This window comes from Oryctolagus cuniculus, chromosome 18, assembly GCF_051225735.1.
Source record: "Oryctolagus cuniculus isolate XC-2025 breed Fujian yellow rabbit chromosome 18, ASM5122573v1, whole genome shotgun sequence".
Taxonomy (NCBI): Eukaryota; Metazoa; Chordata; class Mammalia; order Lagomorpha; family Leporidae; genus Oryctolagus; species Oryctolagus cuniculus.
This window is the reverse complement of record NC_142884.1, coordinates 21,941,221-21,969,162: the sequence shown is the minus strand read 5'-3', so window position 1 is coordinate 21,969,162 and position 27,942 is coordinate 21,941,221. Positions and strand designations below refer to the sequence as shown.

Here is a 27,942-nt window from a genome sequence, read left to right as displayed (position 1 = left end):
AGAGAGAGAGAGGGAGGGAGGGAGGGGTCTTCCATCCACAGGTTCACTCTCCAATTGGTCACACTGGCTGGAGCTGTGCGGATCTACAGCCAGGAGCCAGGAACTTCTTCCAGGTCCTCCTGCACACGGGTGCAGGGCCCAAGGACTCAGCTTTCCCAGGCCATAGCAGAGAGCTGGGTCAGAAGTGAAGCAGCCTGGGCTTTTTAACCGGCACCTATATGGGATGCCGGCACTGCAGTTGGTGACTGTACCGCTATGCCACAGCGCTGACCCCAAGTACTTTTATAACAATTATGGTCACAGAGGTGCAAAATCCCAAGCTGGGGAGGCACCTACTTTTCCCTTAAGTATCTGCAAATCCTCCATGTCTGGTGAGCCCTTCTGCCACGAAACTCCTCTACGTGAGAGACACCTCTTACTGCACCGAAGGCTAGCTGGCTCTGCTCTTTTTGCACTGGAATAAGAGCCCTTGTGTTTGCCTATTAAATGGACATCCTCTGACTCTGGGACAAACGATGGGACAATTATCACTAAACACCAACAGTGACTTGTGCTAGCTTTTCCTTAACATTTATTTATTTGAGAGGTAAAGCTATAGACAGAGAGAGGGAAAGACAGAGAGCTTGGTCTTCCATTCTCTGGCTCACTCCCCAAATAGCTACAATGGCCAGAGCTGGGCCAATCCAAAGCCAGGAGCTACTTTGGGTCTCCCACATGGGTGCAAGGGCCCAAGCACTTGGGTCATCTTCTGCTGTTCTCCAAGGCCATGAGTAGGGAGCTGGATTCAAAGTGAACGGGTGCCCATAAAGGATGCTGGCACGGCAGGCAGCGACTTAACCTACTATACCACAGCACCAGCCTCGTGTGCTGGCATGTTCCCCCCACCCCCAGAAACCATTTATTAAAACTTCATGCATTTTATCAATACAACTTTAGGAACACAGTGATGTGCTAATGTTTTCTAGTGAGCTGTGACATGCAGTCCCACAGTCAATGAAGGTTACAGTCAGGACGAGCCTGAACCGTCTCCACACCCTACGTGATAGCCACACCTTTACTCTGTGACGCAGAACAACCAGGAATACGCACTTGAGTATATAATCTGCTCTCTGCAACCTGAGGGTGGCCATCAATTTCCTCCTCTGTGGAGACACGGAGAGTTTCTCTCTACCTCCTGGTGGTGAGGCAAACCGCACTGAAGGACCCACCCCATCCCACGTGCAAACTAAGAGGACAGGCCAGAGAGCAGCTGGCACAGGGCACCCAGGAGACGAGAAGGGAACAGCCTGAACCTGCCCTGCCCCACCCTAGGCAGGCAAGTGGAGAAAGGCCACAGTCACTCTCTCTGTCCTCATTAGGACCATTTGCTCCTCTAGTCATGCACGCAGAATGGAAACCTGCAGTCTTCCTTCATTATTTATCTGAAAGTCACAGACAGAGAGACAAACACAGATGCCTGTCCACTGGTTGATTCATTTCTCAAATGCGGCAACAGCCAGGCTGACACCAGGAGTCCAGAACTCAGTCTCCCGTGTGGGTGGCAGGGGTCAACTTGAGCCCTCATGTGCTGCCTCCCGGGGGTGCACTGGCAGAAAACCAGAGTGGAGAGTGGAGCTGAGATTCAAGTGCAGGCACTCTGATGTGACGCACAGGCATCCAAGTCGTGACTTCATCACCGCGCCAAATGCCTGGCCCAAGTTTTCATTTCTTAAGGCACAAAAACTCTCAATGTCTTCTTTTTGCAAAAGGTAATCCCCTTACTTTAAAAACTGACATTCTCCTTTAAAATTCATCATTATCTCCTTAAACAGAGTAAGGCAAACAGACATAAAACCACACATACGTCTAAACAAATTCAGAGTTGGTGAACTCAAGGGGCTTCCATAGCCTAGACAGCTCATAGCAAGAGGCTCGGGTGATTGCTGACAGCATAAATAAGTGTGCCAATTGTTAAATCAACAACGGGAGTCACTGGGTTCATGCTCCCCATGTAGGATCTCTGTCCTTAATGTGTTTTACTATGAAACTTAAAAACAACACTACTAGTCGAACAATACCCTATACCTGGTTCGGTTGTGTGAGTGCAGCCTGTGGAAATCCCTGCTTAGTATATACTAAGTTGATCTTCAGTATATGAAGGTAATTGAAAATGAAACGTGATGAAGGGCGGGATGGGAGAGGGAGTGGGGGAGGGGAGGGCCACGGGAGGGAGGGAGGTCAGGGTTGAGGGGAAGCCACAACAATACAAAAGATGCATTTTATATTCTACTTAAAACTATTGGTTGAACTCTGTAATTAATACACAATTACTCTTAGGTGTATAATTAATGCTGTAAGTAGTACTCAAATAGTATTTTACACTTTGTGTTTCTGTGTGGGAGCAAAATGTGGAAATCTTAACATATGCTAAATTGATCTTCTATATATAAAGATAATTGAAAATTAATCGTGATGTGAAGGGGAAGGGGAGAGGGAGTGGGAGAGGGGAGCGTTGTGGGTGGGAGGGAAGTTACGGGGGGGAGAAGCTCTTGTAATCCATAAGCTGTACTTTGGAAATTTATGTTCATTAAATAAAAAAAAAAAACACACACATACGTACTTTTTAGATTTTACTGGAATGTACCTGGCGAAGTCTACAAGGAAACACTCTGCCAGGTAATGGTCTGCTGAAGACATGATTGACTTAATGACAGCCCTGCACCAGCACCGTAGCTCCAGACAATACACCACGCAGACCTGCAAAACAGAAGGCAGGCTTTATTACGTTCAGCAGTCAAACCTCTAGTCACGTGATGACAGCCCTAAAGGCTCCTCTCCACATCGTCTCAGCCTGTACCCCACTTACAGGAGATGACACAGGTGTAGGAGGCTGACCAAACTGAGCACTGTCTCCCAGGAAAAGGCCCCCCAGGAAACAGGGATCAGCTGAAAGGAAAGTGCTAAACAGGAAGAATTCCAGCTCACCAATACAGAAGGAGTGGGAGAAATCACCATATTGAAACAAATGAGGGGCCCGTGCTGTGGCATATCCTGTAAAGCCACTACCTGCAGTGCTGGCATCCTATATTGGCGCTGGTTCGAGCCCCGGCTGCTCCACTTCCAATCCAGCTCTCTGCTATGGATGGGAAAGCAGTAGAAGATCGGCCACGTCCCTGGACCCCTGCACCAGGAGCTTACTCCTGGTCCCTGGCATTGGATCGGCACAGCTCTGGTTGTCGCGGCCAACTGGGCAGTGTACCAGGGAGTAGAAGATCTCCTCTCTCTCTCTGCCTCTCCTCTCTGCGTAACTCTGACTTTCAAATAAATAAATCACTCTTTAAAAAAAAAGAAAACAAATGAAAGTGGATTCGGGCAGTGACAGCCACTGAATGGAGAGAGCATGAAGTGAAACACTCACAGCAGTGCCATGAAGGAGGGGTCACCCTAGCATGGCTTGCAAGTGGCGCTCTCTCCCATGTTAAACCCACGTGAAGGTAACAGCACGCCTGTTCTTCAAAACAAGTGACCCCGAATCTATTCACAGTGTCCTGTTTAACCACCTCTCCACAAAAGGACAGGGAGAAAGCGCTCACCTCCTGGGTAAATGCTCACTGTGAGGAGGCCATCATGCTTTCCCAAACAAGACTGCACTTAAAGGACCACTGACCCCGTTCCATCCCTCCAGTAAGTCACTGCTATGGAAAAATAACAAATTGGTCACTAAGGACATTTGTGGGCACGAGGGAAGGAAATCAGATGAGGTCTTGTCTCCCTCCTAACGAGTGTTCATGTCCTTCCCCTCCATGCTATTACCGAAGTTCACACTTGGAACGTGGCTGACCCAAGAGAAATCAGACCACAGCAATGGTGGCTGAGGCTGCACGAAAGCAAAGAAGCCCTGATGTGGAGCACAGAGCAGAAACAATCCCAAGTCGGTCAAAGCCATGAGCAACCAAAGAGGGAGGCACTGGCCCAGAACCGAAAACCCCAGGTCCTCTTTGCCAAGGTCCGTATACCTGCCCTGGCTCCCACCGCCAGGAAGACGGCCCTAACACCTGGATCTGGATGGCATCTATCCCAAGGCCCCACTTGGACCTACACAAGCACCACCCCCTGCCACCATCAGCCTGAGTCTCATGCAACCCAAAAACCTAACACAAGGCAACAGCCATGAACGTTAAAATACTCTAATCACATTCATCATTCTAAGCTCCTGAAATATTTTTAACAATTATCTGGTAGACAGAGCACTCCCACCCAATGATTCACTCCCCAAGGACCACAACAGCCGTGGGGGAGAGGGTGAAGGCTATGAGCTAGGAACTCAATCCAGGTCTCTCAGGTGGGTAACAGGGATCTAATTACTTGAGCTATCATCTGGTGCTTCCCAGGGTCTGTGTATTAGCAGGAAGCTAGAATCAGGAACCGAATGCAAACACTCTAACATGGTGGTGTTTCAACTACCTGGCCAAACACCCACCCCTACATCCTGATTAGTGTTTCAAGATAGGATAATTAAAGGCTGGTGCTGGTTCCAGTTCCGGCTGCTCCACTTCCAGTCTGGTTCCCTGCTAATGAGCCTGCGAAAGCAAAGGAAGATGGTCTGAGTCCTTGGGTCCCTGCACCCACGTGGGAGATCCTGATGGAACTCCTGACTCCTGGCTTCGGCCTGGCCCAGTCCTGGTCATTAAGGCCATTTGGGGATTGAACTAGAGGATGGAAGATCTATCTGTCCCTCTAACTTTGCCTTTCAACTAAATAAATCTTTAAATAATAATAAAGATACAATAAATAAAGTGCATTCAGATACATACCTGTCCTTCTTCCAACATTAATGGTTTTATTTCTATATCTTTACACATGCTGTTATAGAAGTCATTCATGGCGCTATTTAGTTTTTGATAGTCGACTTCATGATCCAAAAAGGGACTACATCCTTTTATAATAACCCAGAAGCAATCTGGATCTTCAACCTGCAGAATTTTTAAAAGATTATAAAATCATGCATGATTTCTTTTAAAACCAAATAAACCTTAGAACCATGTAACTTTCTAATTTAAGTGATCTATCATTTTTGACAACTACCTTTCTCTTAAATGGTCATACCAAAGAGCCAAAGATAAAATTTAAAACATGTGATCAATAATATGCAATTCTCAATTATGTAGTACAACTCAAAAAGCAATCAGTTCTATTTGGTCTCCTGTAGCTTAAAAATATAAATATTAAAAATATTCTTATTATTAAAATACCTATTAAAACATCCATATATATAAAAAGTTCAGAACATTTTTAGTATTCTTTTTGTGTAAGAAAAATAAGTATGAATATATATACAGCCTGCTCATATTTTTTTAAATGACAGCAGATGAACCAAAACAAATACAGATTACCTCCTACAGGAGAAAAGAATGGAGTAGAAAGAATAAGGATGAAACTTAGACTGACTTCTCTGAATGGGTCTTATCTACTATTGTTATTATTACCTACTATTGTTATCTACTATTGTTATTTTTATTGTTAGGGGAAAGAATTATAAAATGGAAAATTAAATTTTTTAAAGGATTTTATTTATTTGAGAGGTAGAGTTAGAGAGAGAGGGAGAGACAGAGAAAAAGGTCTTTCATCCGCTAGTTCACTCCCCAAATGCCCACAATGGCCAGAGCTGGGCAGATCCGAGACCAGGAGCCAGGAGCTCCTTCTGGGTCTCCCATGCAGGTGCAGGGGCCCAAATACTTGGGCCATCTTTTACTACTTTTCCAGCCCATACAATAGAGCTGGATAGAAGAGGAGTAGCTAAGACATGAACTGGTGCCCATAAGGGATGCCCGCACCACAGGCAAAGGCTTAGCCTATTATTCCACAGCACCAGCCCCCCAAAATTAAGTTTGATTGACAACATCACTAAAAACTCATGATTTGGGGCAGACGCTGTGGTGCAGAGGGTTAAAGCCCTGGCCTGAAGTGCCAGCATTCCATAGGGGTGCCGGTTCGGGTCCCGGCTGCTCCACTTCCAATCCAGCTCTCTGCTGTGGCCTGGGAAAGCAGCAGAAGATGGCCCAAGAACTTGGGTCCCTGCACCCATATGGGAGACCTGGAGGAAGCTCCTGGCTTCCGACTGGCACAGCTCCAGCTGTTGCAGCCATCTGGGGAGTGAACCAGCAGATGGAAGACCTCTCTTTCTGTCTCTACCTCTCTGTGTAACTCTTTCAAATAAATAAAATTAAATTTTAAAAAAGAACTCATGATTTGTTTTTTGACAGGGAGAGTTAAACAGTGAGAGAGAGAGAGAGAGAAAGGTCTTCCTTCTGCTGGCTCACCCCCCAAATGGCCGCTACAGCCAGCATGCTGCGCTGATCCGAAGCCAGGAGCCAGATGCTTCCTCCTGGTCTCCCATGGGGTGCAGGGCCCAAGCACTTGGGCCATCCTCCACTGCACTCCCTGGCCACAGCAGGGAGCTGGCCTGGAAGAGGGGCAACCGGGACAGAATCCGGCACCGCGACCGGGACTAGAACCTGGTGTGCCGGCACCACAAGGCGGAGGATTACCCTAGTGAGCCGCGGCACTGGCCAATAAAATTAAATTTTAAAAAAGAACTCATGATTTTTTTCTTTTGACAGGCAGAGTTAGTGATAGAGAGAGAAAGGTCTTCCTTCTGTTGGCTCACCCCCCACATGGCCGCTACAGCCAGCGTGCTGCACTGATCTGAAGCCAGGAGCCAGGTGCTTCCTCCTGGTCTCCCATGGGGTGCAGGGCCCAAGGACATGGGCCATCCTCCACTGCCTTCCCGGGCCACAGCAGAGAGCTAGACTGGAAGAGGAGCAACTGGGACAGAATCCAGCGCCCCAACTGGGACTAGAACCTGGGGTGCCAGTGCCACAGGCGGAGGATTAGCTAAGTGAACCACAGAGCCAGCCAGAACGCACAATTTTTCAGAGGTTTTCCCTAACTCTGTCTACTGAAAAGGTATGGAAGCAGAAACACCCAGAGATACGGAGTCTAAGTTACCAGTGGCAGGAATAGAAGAGTTCATCTTAGTAATCGTATTATTTTTCTGAATGTTTGACTATTCTCATAATAAATAACTGGAAAATGAACAGCAGTCATTCTGGCAAGGACAAAATAGTGTATAAGTTACACACACAGCACAATTATGAACCTGAAAAAACACAAAATAAATGAAGAGCTAGCAAAAGCAACAGACACTGGAGAGCTGACCCTCGAAAGAAGGAACTTCACTGGGCACTATCCCAGAACACCTCCCAGTTGTACAGAGTGGCAACAACGCAACACAAAGTCATACTGTGGCTCGAGGAATCAGAGCTGTCAGTGCCAGTGAGGATTAGGGGGAGAAATTCTGAAACAGCCATAGAGGGAGCCCTGATGTCTGCACATCAACACCCCCACCATCCTTGCCAAGTCCTGAACGGCAATGGGCGAGACAGCAAGGAGTACGGAGTACGTGAACAGTGCAGGGCTCAGAGGAGCACGCAGTTACAGCTGCTGCCCCTAGAAACAGCACTCCGGGCATGTGGCTCCATTCAGTCCTTCGCACTCAGAGACAACCAGATTCCGGCTTCCAGCAGCACAAGGCCACAACCCTGGGATGACTGCAATTATTCATTAAAGTGCTCACTTGAGTGGTGAGCATGTGGCCTAACAGTCATGACACTCACTGAATCCCCCCGCCAGAGTGCTAAAGATTCAATATTCAGTTCCAGCTCCTGACTCCAGCTTCCTGCTAATGCAGAGCCTGGGAGGCAGCAGTGATGGCCCAACTGGGTTCCTGCTACCCATGCAGGAGACCTGGAATGGGTTCCCTACTGCCAGCTTTGGCTTCAGTCCAGTCCTGGCCATGGTAGGCATTTGGGAAGTGTATCAGTAGATAAGAGCTATTTCTCTCCCCCGACCCCTGTCACTCTTAAATAAAATTGATAAATAAGCAAGCCTGCCTGCCTGCCTGCCTGAATAAGCTCCACAATGCCAGAAGAACTGACTGTTCAGGCTATCATCTGAGGCAGGCCCCAACCTTCCGTTCTTAGAGACTTCACTCAAAAAAGCTTACAAATCTGGAAGTGTGTCCCTGCTCAGTAGCCACTCCTATGAGGCCAGGGCCGCCATGCCAGTTTCTGCAAGAAGACAGCGTGCTAACTTCCATAACTTCCAGCTAGCACACACAGCTGGGATCACCGCATTTACCCTGAATGACCTCTTCTCACTCTTCCCTTGAGCTGTGCCAACCCCAGCCCTCCCTTTAAAACACCCAGGCACCTCTGCACCACTGGTAATGGAGCTCAGCTCTCCTCAGGAGGTACTGAATAAAATCTGTTTTCACTGCTTTAACTAGTCTCTGGCCTCCAAACAAAAAACAAACAAACAAACAAACAAAAAAGCCTGGACACTCACCCCAAGGAAAGAGTGGAGCCCGCCAAGCAGAGGGCGGGAAGCAGCTCAGGGTTCAGTGCCGGAGCAGAGCCCTCCCTGCAGAACAAGAGCCTGTGCTCTCACGGCAACAGCCAAGCAGGGTGCAGGAACTGAGCCTCCCCAAGTGTGGCAGAGGCCTTTGTCTTTTACTTAAACTTGTTTCTAGCTGACACCACTGAGGTTGTGCTAGAGGCTTTCCCAAGGTCTAAAGAAGAAAGAGAAATCTGTCCTGGGAATGAAATGTGGCTGTCATCGGCTTACCTATGAAGGCTTCAACTGTAATCCCTATTGGCTTCTATGCAACCATTACAGGTTCTGCAATGATGCTAACCCTTGCCAGACAGCAGGTGACTAAATGAAAAATGGCCATTTAACAGATCTCAGGTTGATAAAACTGATTTCCAGTTTTATAAAAAATAAAATTCCATATAAATGTAATTCTGACATTAATTCAGACAAAGTATGATACAATGCCAGTATCTTCAGTCATCTGTAAAGGGCTCATCGCCCCTTCCCCATTCCTTCTGCCCTCAGCCCACCCCCTCCCCATTTCCTCCCTTCCTTCTGACAACCAGTGCAACCTCCTCTGGTTGGGGAACCAGGTGCAACCTCCCCCAGACTCCTTGCAAAACAACTAATTAAATAGATGAGCTGCACAGGGCAGCTTTCTAATTAGATTTGAGGAAAGTTCCCAAGGCTTCCCAGAGCCCCCTAGTTCCACTTTCCACCAGCTGCAAAGTCTTCTCCCTCCCCCACGGCGACAGTGGCAAACTCCCTCCTTAACCACATAAAACCCCAGCCCCAAGTGCACTCCAGACCAGACTTTTCTAGAACAGGATGCTTCTCCCTCTTTGCCTTAATGAAGTGACCTGTCTCCGTTGATGTCAGTTCTCTCATCCCAGGGCGGCAGGGGAGGGGGGTACAAAAGGCCAGAACCCCAGCTACTCCAACCCTAACAATCTGTGTAGTTGCTAAATGTAAATTGGGTAAAGGTAAATGAGATACATGTGTCCACAAGTAAACTTAGGTACTCTTAACACCTTACAGTCTATGAAAAACTCTGGATTTGTTGACAAATAGGTTTTCATAAGCTATCTATAAATAAAAATAATTCAAGACTGCTCAGAAGTAACTAAGGTTGAAATTCGGGATATTCTTTTAAATTGTGATTTTCAATGTAAATCAAGAAAATCAACAGATGGAAAAAAGGTTGCCAAGTCAAAGCTGTGCTTCTTAGTGAAATAATAAAGAAAGGACATGGATTGTAAGATTGGAATGGAAAAGATAAAACGGTTTAGGTAGTTGCAAAAGGTGTGTGGAAGTCTTAAATGGTTATACAATTTTTTTGTTAGCTACAAAAGTTATCAATCTGTTTTTTTTTTTTTTTTTTGACGTAAGATTAAAATCTGATCCTCTGTAAAAGCAATGAGGTTGATGAAATACTTAAGTGTTAATAGATATTTGGGAAAATAGTCTTTTTGTATCCTACTGAGATAATCGTTGTCTCATTAAGTTCTACTTGTTTAAAAACAGCTGAGTTCTAAAAGTTTCAAAGTTTTAAAAGTCTGTTTAAATATGGACTTGTTTTACATGTCAAGCATAGAAAGCCAAGACACTGTGGCAAAAAATGTTCTACATGAAGGATCTCCGTGAGGCCCCAGTGGAAAGCAGCAGCCATCAAAAGAGGATGTACTTTTCTCTAAAGGGAGGAGAGAACTTCCACTTTGCTTCTGGCCTTGTCCAAATACTGAGAGTTGTGGACTCAAAAGGCTTCCTTAGTCTAGGCAGCTCATGTCAACAGCCTCGGGTGGTCACTGACATCATAGATTAAAAAAAAATTAACACTCTTAAGATTTCTTTATTTGAAAGTCAGAGTTAGAGAGGTCTTCCATCTGCTGGTTCACTCTCCAATTGGCCGCAATGGCCGGAGCTGTGCCAATCTGAAGCCAGGAGCCGGCGCCCACGTGAGATGTCGGCGCTTCAGGCCAGGGCGTTAACCTGTTGCACCAGAGCCAGCCCCATTAATTTTTTTTTTTTGTCTTTTCTTTTCTTTTTTTTTCTTCCAACAGGCAGAGTGGACAGTGAGAGAGAGAGAGAGAGAAAGGTCTTCCTTTTTGCCGTTGGTTCACCCTCCAATGGCCGCTGCAGCCGGCGCACCGGGCTGATCCGATGGCAGGAGCCAGATACTTATGTGCAGATTGTGTGTCTATATAAAAATTATTAAAAACTGCTAAATTAACACAAATTACCTTTCTGGTGCACCTGACTTAAATAAATATGATAAATAGGCTGTTCTCAATTTGTTGGTACAGAAAAACTAAAAAAAAATTTTTTTTAAGTTATTGACATGTTTGCATTTGGGTCTGCTGGTCAAACAAGTTGCACTTGTGTTAGGTATTTGCAACCATAAAGGTATACTATTTATCTAAAACCAATATAGTTAGAGGTATAATACAGTGCTCATTGCTCCCTCTAAAGTCCAAGTTAAAGTTGTTCTTGGCAAATTAATAACAAAATTTATAGACAAATTAGTGAAACCATCTTCATGTTTTGATCTTACTTAAAGAACATAGCTCTCCTCATGGGCACTGCATTGTTTCAAAAAAAAAAAAAAACTGTCAAAACATGCCTGTGACTACAGACTTCTAGCTCGGCCACCAAAGATTAAGGACAGAACTCAACAACCCCTTAACTGACATCTTAGAGGATGCCTCTGTGGTCTGCTTTAGCAGGAGGAATGTAAAGATAGCTGTCAAGCCAACTAATAGCTACTTTACACAGTGTTCTGCCATCAACGAGACCCAGTGAGGCCAGTCCATCCCAAATGGCATCAGGCTTCAATTTGGAAAGCCAGGAGATGGGGCAAACAGCCATCCTGAAAAAAGCCAGCCTCTACCAAATTCTGTCAAGAGCTGGGTGAATGGAATTGCCTTGGGGCTGAAGGGATCCCAGGTTAGAACCACAGATCCTACTGGCTCCAAGCTCAAAGAGCCCTTTACTCTGCCCGGCTTCCAAGATAACTACTGCCATTGAGGGCAAGGCCTCGGGTCAGGACAGGCAGGACTGCAATCTTCCTTTCAGAAGTGCCGCCTGTTCTGTACTAACCTCCTGTTCAAGCCAGCTCTTCTCCCAGGCCGCCTAGGTAATGGAGTCAACAGGGGGTCTTCCCTCAAGAGGTTCACACCTTTCTTATGATGTCTCTTCCACTATCCCATGTAAAGACAGAGGTCGGGCCTCATACGTACCTGGCCAGGCCTACATGCCTCTCTCTGTGAGAAAACCTGCTCCTGGTTTAGAGAACACATTTCCTAGGTACTCTAATAACGATTCAATCTTTTTGTTTTAGATCCTGTTGTATCTAATTTGCTTGTTAGACCTGCAAATTCCAGACTTAGAAAGCCACAAAGTGGGGAAAAGTCCTCTATTGTAAAAAAGCCTTCTCGGGGCTGGCGCTATGGTGCAGCGGGTTAACACCCTGGCCTGAAGTGCTGGCATCCCAGATGGGCGCTGGTTCGAGTCCCAGCTGCTCCACTTCCGATCCAGCTCTCTGCTATGGCCTGGGAAAGCAATAGAAGATGGCCCAAGCCCTTGGGCCCCTGCACCTGCGTGGGAGACCAGGAAGAAGCTCATGGCTCCTGGCTTCAGATCGGCGTAGCTCTGGCCATTGTGGCAAATTGGGGAGTGAAACAACGGAAGGAATACCTTTATCTCTGTCTTTCCCTCTCACTGCCTAACTGTACCTCTCAAATAAATAAAATCTTTAAATCAAATAAAAAAGCCTTCAAACAGATAAAACAAACTCTTAGAAATAAACAGACCCTTGTTCCATCCACCCCTACTACAGTCAAAGTCCTCAAGATAGCTCCCTGGACCCACCACAACACAGACAGGCAGGTGGGCTGACACTGGAGTGCAGCTCAAATCCAGCAATACCGTACAAGCTGAGCCTCTGACACAGGAGGGTCAGCCCTAAAGAGACCAGCAGGGCCGGTGGCTGCAGAGAAACTCTGGAAGTGGACTGACTTACGCAGGGCCGAAGCTTGAGGGAACAGCTGCCCAGTTAAATAAATGCAGCGATCCTTTAGTTTTTGTCTCTTTAGATTGGTTTTAAAATTTTAAGCAACTTTTGTATACAAATAGGTGATGAGGACAAGATCATAAAAAAATTACTGATCAAACGAAAAAGGTCACCCTTGGGGCAGGGGTTGTCCATCCACCTCAGCGGAGGGCCCGACTGGACCCTCAGCACCATGGACTATGCGCCTTGAGGGGTGGCTGACAGTAATGGAGGCCGTTCATGCGATGCTGCGCAATGCTGGGGGTGGGATGCCCCCTAGCACCTGTGGGGGCCATAATTAAGAAACGGCTGTTTTCCCCTGAAGTGATCTAGAAATACAACACAATTCCAGCAGGTTTAATGATGGATTTTTGCAGGGAAGGGGTGGTTACAAATCAGCATGCTAATAATGAGATCCTCCTTGGAAAGACAAAGGAATTAGGGGCTGGTGCTGTGGTGCAGCGGGTTAAAGCCACAGCCTGCAGCGGCGGCAAAAAATATAGGCGTCGGTTGGAGTCCTGGCTGCTCCACTTCCGATCCAGCTCTCTGCTATGGCCTGGGAAAGCAGCAGAAGATGGCCCAAGTCCTTGGGGCCCGGCACCTGCGTGGGAGACCTGGAAGAAGCTCCTGGCTTCAGATCAGATAAGCTCTAGGTGTTGCAGTCATTTGGGGAGTGAACCAGCAGAGGGAAGACCTCTCTCTCTGGCTCTACCTCTCTCTGTAACTCTCACTTTCAAATAAATAAAAATAAATCTTTTATTTAAAAAAAAGACAAAGGAATTAGAACAGCCTAAATAATCATGAGAAAGAAGAACACAACTGGAGGACTCACTATCCGACCTCAAGTCCAAGTCTCAGCTGTGAGTCTACAGCCATCAGGTGAGGCTGGCGCTGGAGAAAGGGCGTGGGTTCCAGTCACAGCTGCTCTACTTCCAATCCACCTCCCTGTAATGTAATGTGCCTGGGACAGCAGTGGAGGATGGCCCAAGCGCTTGAGCCCCTGCACCCATAAAGGAGACCCAGATGGAGTCGGGGCTCCTGGCTTTGGCCTGGCCCAGCTCCCATCTTTGTGGCCAATTCAAGAGTGAACCAGCAGATGGAAGATCTCTAACTCTGTCAAAATCATCAATCTTTAAAAAACAAACAAACAAAAAACCTTACAATACTAACTGTATACAGGGATGAAGAGCAAATAGAACTCATACTTTTTTTTTATTATTAGATAGAGTTAGTGAGAGCAACAGAGAGAAAGGTCTTCCTTTCGTTGGTTCACAACCCAGATGGCTGCTATGGCCGGCGCATTGCGCCGATCCGAAGCCAGGAGCCAGGTGCTTCTCCTGGTCTCCCATGCGGGTGCAGGGCCCAAGCACTTGGGCCATCCTCCACTGCCTTCCCGGGCCACAGCAGAGAGCTGGACTGCAAGAGGAGCAACTGGGAGTAGAACCCAGAGCCCACATGGGATGCCGGCACTGCAGGTGCAGGATTAACCAAGTGAGCCACGGCGCTGCGCCCCCCCCCCCTTTTATTAGACAGGCAAAGTCAGACAGTGAGAGAGAGAAAAAGGGAACTCAGACATTTTTGACAGAAATGCAAAAAGGCAGTTATGCTGGAACACAGTCCATCAGTTTCTCATAAAGTTAAAACACAAGCAATTCCATCCTAGTTATTCTCCCAAATGAAATGAACTCGAGTCCATACAACTACCTGTAGGCAAAGATTATAGCAGTGTTGTTCATCATCTCCCTAAACTGAAACAACTCAAGTGGCCTGTGAGTATAAACTGCTGTGTGTGCACACAATGGAATACTACTCTGCCACTGACCCTATGCAGCAACACAAAGCAGTATCCAATGTGTCGTCTTTGAAGAAGCCACAGTGAAAGGCCACTACTGCTCTGGGATTCTGCAGGCACCCATTTCTGTGACATTCTAGAAAAGAAAAACTAATAGCAGCAGAAAACAATCTTCTTTATAAAGCATTACAGGTAGAGAAAGATACAGCTACAAAGGAGCTTCATCATGGGAATATGGGGAAGTGAGGAAATGCTTCTGCATTTTGACTGTTGGGGTGATTTCACGATGCTATGCATTTTTCAAAATACAGAAGTCTACACAAAAAGGAATGAATTTTTCTGTAAATAAATTATACATCAATTAAAAAATAGGGGTGGGCTTTTGTCATAGCAGTGAATCCTCAGGCAGGGTCTGCGTTCCACATGGGAGTGCTTAGGTTTCCGTGCACGTTCTGATGCCGATTCCAGCTTGCTGCTAATCAGTGCACACTCTAGGAGGCCTCTTGACCATGGCTTGAGTGACTGGGTCCCTGTCCTCAGTGTGGGGGACTCAGGGTGAGTTCCCAGCTCCAAGCTTTGGCCTGGCCCCGCCTTGGCTACTGTGGGCATCTGGGGTGCGAACAAAGGGATGGGAGAGCTCTGTCTCTCCTTGTGTCTCTACCTTTCAAATAAATAAGAGTTTGGTGGGTGTCCCAATATTGATACTATTTTCCACACTTTTCTGCATCTCCAATGTATTTTCTAATAAAAAGTTAAAATTTTTAAATTAATCTGAATTTTTAAAAAAGATTTACTTATTTATTTCAAACGCAGAGTTAGAGAGGGAGGGAGGCAGAGAGGGGGGCAGAGAGAGATCTTCCACCCACCAATTCACTCACTCCCCAAATGGTTGCAATGACCAGGGCTGGACCAGGCTGAAGCCAAGAGCTTCATCTGGGTCTCCCACATGGGTGGCAGAGGCCCAAGCACTTGTGTCATCTTCTGTTGCTTTCCCAGGCACATTAGCAGGGAGCTAGATCTTAAGTGGAGCAGACGAGATTTGAACAGGTGCCCATATGGGGTCCTGACATCACAGGTGGTAGCTTACCTTGCTATACCACAATGCTGGCCCCAGCATCAATTTTTTTTTTTTAAAACATCTTGTCCTCTGACGTGGCATAACTTATGTAGCATTTTTACTAAAAGTGTCTAACCTAAATATATTAATATAGTTATAATTATTGAGGAATACTTTGCAAAGTGACTGCCCTTAGTCTTCAGAAATTTCAGTATCATCAAAGATAGACCAATGTACTGCCTGAATGAACTCTACAAGGCCATGACAATTAAATGCAGTGTGTAGTTCTGGGTTCTTTATCAGAAAAAACAAGCTACAGTAGACCTTATCAGGACAAAGGGAGTACAGACTGTGTATCAGGTAACAGACTTGCACCAACATTAAATTTCTCAAGTGTGATGATTACATTATAGTTCTATAAGAGGAAGGCTTTGTTCCTAGAAAAATCACTTAAGTGCTCTGAGTTCTAGACTCATTCTCAAATGGCTCAACCAAAAAAGAAAAAGTAATTTTTACATACACATATTTCTGAAGTGCAAACGCAGCAAAGCGTTACCAACCAGTTAGTGTGGGTGTAGTACACACAGGCATTCATGATGCTGTTTTTGTGTTTGGAAATTTTCCAAAGAGTAATTTAGGAAAGACGTTTACAAAGCATTCTTAGGGGTGGGCGTTTGGGGCAGCAGTCAGGTCACGGCTTGGGATACTCAGAGTACCTGGTTCACATCAAGGCCACACAACCACCAATCCAGCTTCCTGCCAACGTGCCTACTGGTCAGGCAGCAGATGATGGCTCGAGCACTGTGCCGCTATCACCCATGTGGGAGACCAGGACTGAGCTCTAGGCTCCCAGCTTTGGCCTGGCCCAGCTCTGGCTGCTGTGGGCATTCTGGAGTAAACCAGCAGATGGAAGAACTCTGCTGACCTGTTTTCCCAATGAAAATACATAAATAAATTTTTTAATGTTAAATGTTGAGGCTGCTAGAATGTTTCATTTAATAAAAAAATCTGCTTCTAAAACCTGTAAAATGCAAGCCGGGCCCGGTTTTTCCAGACAGCAACACACACAGTTCTAGTTGCCAGTTCCTCCAGGAGCTTCCCAGGGAAGGCCGAGGACTACTGCTTTCTGCCACTGCTCCAAGGCCACGTGCCCAGCCATCAGGGTGCTACGGCCTCCCAGATATCAAACACAGAAGTGTGTGGCCCGGGCTGCTTTCCTCATATATGCTGTGTGTACTTATGTATTTGAAAAGCAGAGTGACAGAGAGAGATGGACAGCAAGAGCAAGGTGGGGGATGGGAGAGAGCTCTTCCATCTGCTGGTTCACTCCCCAAATGCCCACAACAGCCAAGTCTGGGAGGAGGGAAGGAACTCCACTCTGACCTCCTACACAGGGGCAGGGGTCAAAGTACTTGGGCCATCATACGCTGCCTTCCCATGTGAGCACACGGGAAGCTGGACCAGAAGCTGAGTGGTCAGATCTGAACAGGCACCCTGATGTGCGATGCAGACATCACACGCGGCACCTAACCAGCTGGGGCGTGCGAGCCCTCCTCCCATTCCTGGCAGCCAACAGCTCTTCTCTGCCCTCCTTAGCCAGGAGAGGTCTCGGCCCCGCCAGATGTGGCAGAGTCTCCTGCAGGCCGGACTCTTCAGGAACAGCACAGCTGCCCTGCTACAGGGCTCCTGGTGATGCGGCTCTCCAGGTACAGCTCTCGCTTCTGTCTGCGTCACTCAGGGAGGCCGCTGTCTTCTGGGTCGCTGCTTCTCTTCTCTGCCGGGTTCCTGTCTCATGACCACCAAGAACCAGTTCGAGTCCCGCCTGTTCCACTTCTGATCCAGCTCCCTGGGAATGTGCCTCGGGGTCCCAGTGCTTGGTCCCCTGCCACCCACATGATAGGCCCGGATGGAGTTCCTGGTTCCTGGCTTCAGACTCTGCCAGATCTGGCTGTTGTGGCCATTTGAGGAATGAACCAGTGGATGGAAGACCTCCCTCTCTGTTGGTCTCTGTCATTCTGTTCTTCAAATAAGTAAATCTTTTGAAAAAGTCGTGGCAAACTCCAGATAAAATTCATCCTTTTGGGCAATTTTAAGTGTACAGTTCAGTAGCATTACGTAGACTGGCACTGTTGTGCAACCACGAGCACCAGCCATCTCCAGAATTCCTCACCTTGCAAAACTGAATCTCTGCCCTGTACACACAAACCCAACCTCTGGCAGCTGCCATTCAACTCGCCCACAGAATCATACAGCACGTGGGCCTTTCTGCTTGGCTCACCTCACTTCATATGACATCCTCATGTGTAAGAGGACACCTCCAAACTAACTAATGTGAAAGCTAAATAATTTCCCATCCTACATGCACACCACCCTGAGGGTACCCCATCACCTGTTGATGGGCACAGGGTGGGAGGGGGCACCGTATCCATGGAAATGCCACATCAATCTGCATCAGGACAGCCGGAACCTGGACCTCACTGGGGCACATACTCCTATAAGGGGCAGAAGATTTGCTCCAAGGGTGAGCCAGGTCGCAGTCATAAGTGGAGGCCGGGCAGAGCTGAGGGCAGACATAAGCAGGTTCCAGGGCCCAACACACAGACGGGCTCCCAAGCAGGAGGGCACGAGCCCAGCACTTCTTGCCCAAGTCCTGCACCCACGGGCGTGCACGTGGCACGATGGGTGAGAGCCCTTTCACAGGAAGGAGTTGGGACTAACATATTTAGGACTGATGGAGAACATCTGACTAGTGCAGAGGAGCCTCCCAGGGAGACCTGAAATCCCTTCAAAGTCTGAGAGCCGGGGCCGACGCCATGGCTCACTTGGTTCATCCTCTGCCTGGGGCGCCAGCGAACCATATGGGCGCCGGGTTCTAGTCCCAGTTGCTCCTCTTCTAGTTCAGCTCTCTGCTGTGGCCCGGGAGGGCAGTGGAGGATGGCCCAAGTGCTTGGGCCCTGCACCCGCAGGGGAGACCAGGAGGAAGCACCTGGGTCCTGGTTTCAGATCCGTGCAGCACGCCGGCCATGGCGGCCATTTGTGGGGTGAACAAAAGGAAGGAAGACCTTTCTGTCTGTCTGTCTGTGTCTCTCACTGTCTCTAACTCTGTCAAGTAAATAAAACAAATTGAAAAGTCTGAGAGCCAGGCCTCCTTGCAAGGAGTCAGCGGCTTCGGGGGTGTGTGACGCTCTGGTCGGGCGAATCCACAGAACACAAACACCACCCATCCCCCTCCTTCGCGGCGCCCCTCCCCATCCCACACCCTGGCTCCGGTTTGTAAACTCCCTCCTCCAGCGGTTCCCTCTGGCTTCCTCGGGAGCCCTCCCTGCACCTCAAGTCTCCAAGGTGGAGGCCCATGCCCGCCCCGGGGACCAGGACACCCGCGTGAGGAGAGGGCGTGGGGGGGGGGGTCCCAGAAGCCGAGCCCCGAGGGCGGCGGGGGAAGGGCGGGAGCCAGGTCCAGGGTTCCCCGCGAGGGCCCTAACCTAGGGCGGACGTGGGCTGGGGTGTGCGGGGCACCGACACACCTGCCAACGTGCCCGAGTCAGGAACGCACACCTAGTACGGGACAGCTCGCAGCAAATGCCCTCCGGGGTCGTCGGGAACAGCGCACTCGCCCCCTTCTGAAGCGACCCCCACCCGCACTCCAGCCTCCCCGCCTGCACCGACCCGGGCCCGACCGTCCGTGCGCGGGCCGCTCGCTCACCTGCAGCACCAGGACCTGGAGCATCTTCGCCGCGCCTCTGGCCCGCTCGCCCTGGACGACGCGCCCGGCGGCGGGCGTGGCGGGCGTGGCGAGCCGCGCGGCCCCTGCCGCCGCCCCGGGGGCGGCCCCTGCCATCGCGCCGGACGCCTCAGGCCTCTGCGGGGGCCGCGCCCACCAGCTCGACGGGGACTCCAGCTTCCTGCCCTGGACGCGCCCCCGCCTGCAGGCCGGCCGCCACGCCCCCCAGTGCCACGACTCGTCTTCCCACCCGACGCCGCGGCCGCGGGCGCGCTCTGGGCTCCTCGTCGGCTCCACACCGCGCCCCCGGCCTCTCGTAATGGCGCCCGCCCCCGCGCCGGCCTCCAGGCGTCCAGAAGCCACGTGGGCGCCCAACGGCCCGGACAACGGCCGGCCTTGCGCAGCGCCGCCGTGCGGCGGGGAGGGGCGTGGGGTCCCGCGGTCCTGGCGCGCGGCTCGCTTCTTGGGCCGCGGGGCGCCCGGGGGCTTGGGGACCTGGGCTGGCCTCCCTGCCAGGAGCGCGCGGGGCCTGCTGGGCTGTCCACCCCCAGCGTCCAGCGGGCCGCGCTCCCCAGGTCTCTGTGCGGGGCTTGCTTGTCTTAGCGGAAGTGTGCACGACCCCGTCCTCTGAGTGGGCCGGGGTCTGCAGCTCCTGTGACTGAAGCAGCCACCAGAGTTCTCACTTGGAAGGCTCTGTCCCCGCACCCAGAAGAAGCTCCTGGCTTCTGATTGGCCCAGCTCTGGCCACCTGGGGAGTGAACCAGCTGATGGAAGACCTTTCTCTCTGTCTTTCCCACTCTCTCTAACTAGCACTCAAATAAATAAATAATATTTTTTTAAAAAATGAAAGAAACCTCGACACCCCCCCCCAAATCCTGGGCCAGGAAGCTTTTACAGCTGAATTCCTTAATATTTCAATGGGGGGTGGGGGTGGGCACAAGGTTTCTTAAGCTCTATGTGGAAATGTGTTAATTGATTGGGGCAACCAACAAAATAGTAGAAGACCAGATTAGAGAGAGCATGGGAATTGTTAGGTTCTGTACTTGGGGGAGCAAGATGTTCAGGTAAGCCTCTAGTTTTAAAAAATAAGCTCGACTCTCTCGGTAACTGACTTTCAAGTAAACCTTTAAAAAAAATAAAAATTCAAGGGAAAAAAAAAAAGCTTGATTCTACAGGCCCCACAGGTGTGTGCTTGACGTCCCCCAGGAGGACCTTGGGAAAGGACAGGTGTGTGCCTGCGAGTCAGGCAGGAAGCTGCTGGTGGGGAGCGTGGTGTTCACCTGGTGCTGGAGGGGGTGGCGAGGAAGCAGGCTACATACCTGGCAGGCCAACACGCCTGTCGACAGGTGAGAAGTGGAAGGTCCCAGGCCTGAAAGGAGGTGGAGAACACGGGCAGGCGATGTGCCAGCGCGGTGGCTGGAGCCCCTGCGTGGGGTGTCCGTCTGCATTTGCGTTCAGTTTCCTGCGATGTGCAGGAGAAGCAGCAGGGGAAGGCCCAGGTGCTGGGTTCCTGCCACCCACGTGGGAGATGCAGCTGTAGTTCCTGCTTTCAGCCCAACTCGGCCCTGCTACTGTGGGCAGTTGGGGAATGAACCAGTGGATGAAAGATCTCTCTCTCTCTCTCCCTGCCTCCCTCCCTCCCTTCCTCCCTCCTGCTCTCTCTCTCTCTCTCATTTTGCATTTCAAATATATAAAATTTTTTTAATGAAGAGTGCAAGGGACAACCTTTGTCTTTTTTTCTTTGATTAACTCATGCTGCAAAAGGTGATCCTGAAACATTGTCACAAACCTGCTTCCAGAAAGTGGAACTATTTGTACATCACAGTGGCCTTACCAAGCCCAGGGTCTTTGGCTCACTTGCAGATAGAAATTGACAAGGGGCCAGTATGCAACCCAGACAGGGTTTATGGGGCGCTCATGCTCCAACACACGGACAGCACTGCAGGGTGAGCTTCCATCAACTTGCTGTCCTATGGGAGCCGAACAGGTGCTTTCATGGGGGTGGGAAGGTGTGCCCGTTCCCCCAGTGCACACGGCACTTCAATCTGGCTCAAACCCCTGGGCACAGGACAGCATTTGGCACCCAGCTAGGTGATCTGCACAGGCACCGCTGATTTGGCTTTCACTTTTTTTGCACACGACACACCACAGCAATGGTGCTTGATACCATCACCCCGGAAAGTTCACATGAGGCCATTTTGGGCATGCTTGAACGTTCAGGAGTCCCTACCAGGGCAGCAGGGGTCACTGCCGGTGAGGATCTGACACTCCTCGCTCCTGATTGGTTTGGAGCTAGAAATGGACACGTGTCCAGTTGTGAGGAGCTTGATATTTTTATAAATGAGTCCTGTTTCTCTCCTGTTGCACTGGGATGGATACTCAAAATGAGGCTGCAGCCACCCAGTCTCTTAAGACTGCAGAGTTTCAGAATCTGTACCTGTAACCTGCTCTCCCCTCCCCCAACTCTGATGCTAATGGGGAGATTTTTTGTTTGTTTTTTAAAAGACCTTGCACCATTGTTTTGGACATTTGGTGCAGCAGTGAAGACACAGCTTGGTATGCTGGTAGCCCCTATCAGAGTGCCTGGATTTGAGTCCTGGCTCCACTTTGAATTCCAGCTTCCTGCTCGCCTACACCCTGGGAGGAAGTAAGTGATAGCCCAAATATTTGGATCCCTGTCACCCACACACGAGACCCAAATTGAGTTTGGGGCTCCTGGCTTCAGCCTGGCCCAGCCCTGGCTGTTGCAGACATTTGGGGAATGGATCAGTGGCCAGGAGATCTCTGTCTCTCTGCCTTTCAAATAAACAAATGTAAATAAAAATTCTAAAACTTTACAACATAAACAGGTACAAAGAGAACAAGGTTGTGGAAAAAAGGAAGACTTAGTATGGTGCTGCCATATCGTCCCCATTGGGTGTCTGGGCCACTTTGGAGCAGAGCAGCTGGGGTTCAGGCTCTGTGGTCTGTAGGAACCCCAGAAGAGCCCAGGGAAGAGTTGGCCACGTTAAGTGGAAAAAGAAAGCAATGACTGATTATGATGACTTTGCATTTTGGGTCTGGATTTGCCACTCCTTTCCTGATGCGAAGACACCTAAAGCTTAAGAAAAACATTGGGGGCAGGCTCTTGGTGCAGTGGTAAAGCCGCTGCAGCCAGGTCCTATATAAGAATACCTGAGTTCAGGCCGGCATCCTGGCTCACTAGGCTATTCCTCCGCCTTGCAGTGCCGGCACACCGGGTTCTAGTCCCTGTCGGGGCACCGGATTCTGTCCCGGTTGCCCCTCTTCCAGGCCAGCTCTCTGCTGTGGCCAGGGAGTGCAGTGGAGGATGGCCCAAGTGCTTGGGCCCTGCACCCCATGGGAGACCAGGACAATTACCTGGCTCCTGCCATCTGATCAGCGTGGTACGCCAGCTGCAGCAGTCACTGGAGGGTGAAGCAACGGCAAAGGAAGACCTTTCTCTCTCTCTCTCTCTCTCTCTCTCTCTCTCCACTCTGCCTGTCAAAAAAAAAAATTTACTCTGAGATTCTTATAATAAATTTAACCCATTTTTTGTGGTTGTGGTTGGTGTGTTCTAATTTCAGTCACTTTCCTCTAAGGTTTTGGCTTACGTTTCATGGCTACTTTCAGTGCTCTCCCATTTGCATGAGGAGTTACACTCTTGTTTCTGACTGATTTGTAACATCACACGCTGTCTTTAATTCTACCAGCTACTCTTGCACTGAAAAGCACTTGAACAGATATTTCTCTATTATCTCAGGTATTTACTCTGTCCTCTCATGTTTTTTCCTATTCTTTCTAGCACTACCCCATATGTGAGAATATAGTCTGGAATAATTGAACAAAAACCACGTTATTTTTATCTTTAAAAGGTTGTTTTTAACAAAACAGGTTAAATTTTAATTTTTAACATTTGCAATGTCTTTTTTAAAAAAGATTTATTTATTTATTTATTTGAGAGTCGGAGTTACACAGAGAAGAAGCAGAGGCAGGGAGAGAGAGGTCTTCCATCTGCTGGTTCGCTCCCCAGTTGGCCGCAACAGCCAGAGCTGTGCCAATCTGAAGCCAGGAGCCAAGAGCTTCTTACCAGTCTCCTGTCGCTGCCCCTCTTTGTGGAGGAACGACACAGGACCCTGCGCTGTTCTTTTGTCTGCTCGGCCCTCCCCGGGTTTGCTGCTGGTTCTTCCCGGGTTGGCTACCGTCCCTTCCACCTCCGTGGAAGGGCAGTTCCCCTGCCACCTTCCCCACTTCCGCAGGGGAGTGGCACACCGCCGGCCGGCTCTCTCGGGGGCTGCACAGGTGTTCCTTCAGATAGATGTTCCTGGTGCATGTTGTCTCTCTCCTCCTTTATAGTCCTTTTCCGCCAATCCCAACTCTGCTACCCACACGCCGAGTACGCTGCTCTCCTCCAATCAGGAGCAGGTCCTACAGTTTATTGGTTGAACTGGAGGCAGCTGCGTAGAAGCTGTTTCTCCCTTCTCAGCGCCATATTGTGGGAGAGCAGATGCATAGAATAAGTCTTAATTCCAGTAACAGTCTAGTCCGAGTTGCTCCCCACAGTCTCCCATGCGGTGCAGTTTCTCAAGGGCTTGGGCCATCTTCTGCTTTCCCAGGCCACAGCAGAGGTGCTGGTTCCAGTCCCGGCTGCTCCACTTCCAATCCAGCTCTCTGCATGTTTCCATGTGGGAAACCCGGAGGAAGCTCCTATCTCCTGGCTTCGGATTGGAATAGCTCACTCTGTTGTGGCCAGTTGGGGAGTAAACCAGCAGATGGAAGACCTCTCTCTCTTTCTCTCTCTCTCTCTCCTTATCTTTCTATATAACTCTTTCAAATAAATAAATAAATCTTAAAAAAAAAAAAAAAGAGAGGAGCTGGATTGGAACCAGTGCCCGTATGGGAGGCCGGCACTGCAGGCAGCGGGTTTACTCAATACGCCACAGTGCCAGCCCCTACAGTGTCTTTATCTAGAGCAATTATCCAGGCTGGCACCGCGGCTCACCAGGCTAATCCTCCACCTAGCGGCGCCGGCACACCAGGTTCTAGTCCCGGTCGGGGCACTGGATTCTGTCCCAGTTGCCCCTCTTCCAGGCCAGCTCTCTGCTGTGGCCCGGGAGGGCAGTGGAGGATGGCCCAAGTGCTTGGGCCCTGCACCCCATGGGAGACCAGGAGAAGCACCTGGCTCCTGCCTTCGGATCAGCGTGGTGCGCCAGCCACAGTGGCCATTGGAGGGTGAACGAACAGCAAAGGAAGACCTCTCTCTCTCTCTCTCTCTCTCTTTCTCTCTCACTCTCACTGTCCTGTCAAAGAAAAAAAAAATAGAGTAATTTTCCAGACTCTGTCTCTCTTTCTCTTTCTATCTCTGCCTCTCTGTAACTCTGCCTTTCAAATAAATAAATAAATATTTAAAAAGCAAAACAAAAAAACCAATATGTGATAGTCGCAGAAAGAATTCTCTGGATCATGGGCTCTGAAGATTCTCCTGCTCAAAATACTATAGATGAAAAAACAAATAAAAAAGAAATACTATAGGCTTCTAAAAATTAATCAGAATCAAATATTTTGAATTTGCAGTGCATGGTAGAAGTCCTGATGATAAGTGTCAAAGTCAATTAATTATAGGAAGTAAGTCTGGATAATTACTCTATTTTTTTTCTTTGACAGGCAGAGTGGACAGTGAGAGAGAGGTCTTCCATCCACTGATTCACTCCCCAGATGGCCACAACAGGCAGAGCTGAGCCGATCTGAAGCAAGGAACCAGGAGCTTCTTCTGTGCCTTCCACACGGGTGCAGGGGCCCAACGACTTGGGCCATCTTCTACTGCTTTCCCAGGCCATAGCAGAGAGCTAGATCATAAGAGGAGCAGCTGGGACTAGAACCGCTGCCCATATGGGACACCGGTCCCTAAGGCCAGGGCATTAACCCACTGGGCCACTGTGCTGGCCCCAATAATTCCTTTTTAAACACAGTAAGCTGGGGCCGGTGCTGTGGCTGTGGCGTAGTGAGTTAAAGCCTCCTCCTGCAGTGCTGGCATCCCATATGGGAGCCAGCTTGAGTCCCGGCTGCTCCACTTCCCATCCAGCTCTCTGCTATGGCCTGGGAAAGCAGTGGAAGATGACCCAAGTGCTTGGGCCCCTGCACCCTAATGGGAGACCCAGAGGAGGCCCAGCTGCCATTGTAGCCATTTGGGGAGTGAACCTACGGACTGAAATTCTTCTCTCTCTCTCTCTCTCTCTTGCTCTCTCGCTCTCTTTCTCTCTGCCTCTCTGTGACTCTGCCTTCCAAATGAATTCAAGATTAAGCACTTTTGTTTTCTTTTGGCTGGAGGCACTCTATCACCAACAATGACAGAATACGGTTTGCTGGGCATCAGAGCAGAAAAGACACACAATTATTTTGAGCCCAGGGAGAACCCTGTGCCAAATAGGATTCACATCCGGCAACTGCTTTAGGCAAAGAAGCACCCAGAGCTGAGTGCCAGCTGCCCGTTGTCCACCTGTCCTCGGGCTGGGAGCTTTCTCAGCCTGTCCTGGGTTTTCTGACCTTGCCACTCTAGGGGAGGCCTGGCCAGGGATGACCCAATGTCCCCTACACAGAGCCTGTCAGGGGCTCTTCTTGTAGTTTGGATTGGGGTTGGAGAGTTTGGAAAGAAAACCAAAGAAATCAGGTCCCTTCTTGTCACCTGGCATCCAGGTGCATGACAGCTGTGACTGACCACGTGTTATCACCAGAGGACTGTCCACATCTGTCAGGGAGGGGCAGTAGCTCCGCCTGCTGGAGCGGAGTCAGCCATTGACCACTTGGGTTCTCTCTCAGGAGTATTTGTCTCTTCTCCATCTGTCCGCTTACCCGGTTATCTGTTTGTATGAGGATGCACTCACATGTGGGGTTTTATTCATGGTTAAAACTCGATATTAAGTTACTCATCTTGCTGCTCACCGGGTTCCAGATAAGCGCACAAGCAGCTGTCTCGGGCTCGCTTCTGCTAGCGTTTCCATGGACACCCTCGTCTTGTTGGAGCCAACACACTGTGCTCCTGCATCGGAGGCTGGGGGAGCTCTCTGGAGGGTCTAGGCAGAGCAGCACCGCCCCTTGGTGACCCGGCGTGTGGGCCTGCAGAGCTGCAGCCCTCGGGGGCTGGAAGGGCTCAGGACAACTCAGTCTGGGGAGATGCCTCTCTTCCGATACCACCTGCTGGTGCTGATGGAGGCACAGGGCCCTTTAAACCGCCCAGGGGATTCAAGGCTCAAGTTCAGAAAAAAAACTCCATTGCTGTGCTTAAGTTGGTTTGCAGGTCATACTTGCTGCTTGTTATGTAAGATTTCCAAGGCAATGAAAATGTTGATCGTCTTATCTCCTGCAACATGGCTTCCATCAGACACCTAGAACAAGCCCCTATTCTACACCAAAAACTTCATATGGCAGAAAGCAACACAAAATCACTTTTCCCGGAGCTAACAATGAGCCAATGCAAACACCTAGTGCACTCTTGCAAGAATTGTGCCCCCTCGCCCCGTCAGGCCCACTGCTACAAGCAGGAGTCAACCCGCGAGGACTTGCTCCTTAGAAGCTCTGGCAAGTGGACGTCACCCACATTAACTCCTTTGGTCAACTTAAGTTTGTCCAAGTGGTGGGAGATACTTATTCAAAGGCTGTATTTGCAGCAGCCCAATCCGGAGAAAAGGCTAGAAATGTGATAAAGGCGGTTAAGTCAGCCCTGCTGGTCCTCGGTGTCCCCTGGACAATAAAGCCTGATAACGGGACAGTGTATACACCACAGGAATTTAATTCCTTCCTGAGGTCCTGGAACATACAGTCTGCCACAGGTATCCCATACAAGCCACAGGGGCAGGCAATCATTGAAAGAACTCATAGGATGATTAAGGATCTCTTACAAGGACAGAAAAACAACCGTATGCCCCCAGACCCACAGCTTGCTTTGACTGAGGTCCTTTTCACTATCAAGTTTCTTCCTTTTGATTCCAAGGGGTCAGCCTAGCTTATAAACACTGGGGATCCTTTCCATCCCAGACCCCGACTGGAGGATGTGGAGTTGAACGGACCTGGTGGTAGATTGGAGCTACTTTGGAGGAGGGGGCTTAACATACAACTGGAAGCCTCATCTGCCTTATATATGACATCTTTGAATTTCCTATCAGCCCCATGATGACATTTGGTAGACCAGAGACCCATGAATGTGAGTCACATAGATGGTAAAGTTGTCCTGAGCAACCACATTTTTTAAAAGTCCAGAAGAAACAGGTGAAGTTAATTTTGATAGTATGTTTTCATTAACTCAATATATTCCAATATTATCATATCAACCTGCAGTTCCTATAAAATTATTGAGGAGGTATTTTACTTTTATCCAAAAGAATTTAGTGTGTGGTTTTTTTTTTTTTTTTTTTTTACTTATAGCACACCTCAATTCAAACTAACCACATTTCAAATACTCAGTAGCCACACGTGGCTAGTGGCTGCCCTATTGGTAGCACAGTTAGAGATGAGAGAGAGGCTCAGAAAGTGTAAGTTACTTCCATGAGGTTAGAGAATCGAAACTTGAACCCTCGCTTGGCCTTGGCTTGGGGCACTGTGTCTACGCTCTGCGGCTAAGGCCTTCTTTATGTAAGCAAGTCTTACCAGATGTTTCATAGATTTTGCCCATACCATATATGTACAGAAACCATGTACAGGAACTAGCATTTTCATATATTTCCATTTTTGTTTCCAAAGGAGACCAACCCCAACTTCCTTCCTTACCCCGATGTTTGCTCTTTGTGGCAAACAGCAATCACTTCACTAGACAGATGTGAGCATTCTCTCTGCTGCTCCTTCCAGGCTTCCTGGTTGACTGTCCCATTCCAAGCCCCTGGGCACTTGGTCATCCCCTCTCCTTCTGTGGGTTCTAAGTAGCT

At 49.1% G+C, this 27,942-nt stretch overlaps 2 protein-coding genes across 2 annotated transcripts in view; one reads left to right on the top strand and one right to left on the bottom strand.

Moving 5' to 3' along the window:
- Positions 1-19,335, bottom strand: part of LOC138846508 (putative ATP-dependent RNA helicase TDRD12) — a 36,734-nt gene extending 17,399 nt beyond the window's left edge. Inside the window, exons 1-3 of the mRNA XM_089319514.1 lie at positions 19,013-19,335; positions 4,794-4,952; positions 2,600-2,736 (exon numbers count right to left, since the gene is read on the bottom strand). Of these exons, the coding sequence (XP_089175640.1) occupies positions 2,600-2,736; positions 4,794-4,952; positions 19,013-19,147 (431 nt within the window). The 5' untranslated portion in view covers positions 19,148-19,335. The remainder of the gene's footprint in view (positions 1-2,599; positions 2,737-4,793; positions 4,953-19,012) is intronic.
- Positions 1-27,942, top strand: part of LOC138846506 (protein Aster-A-like) — a 406,361-nt gene that overhangs the window by 91,033 nt on the left and 287,386 nt on the right.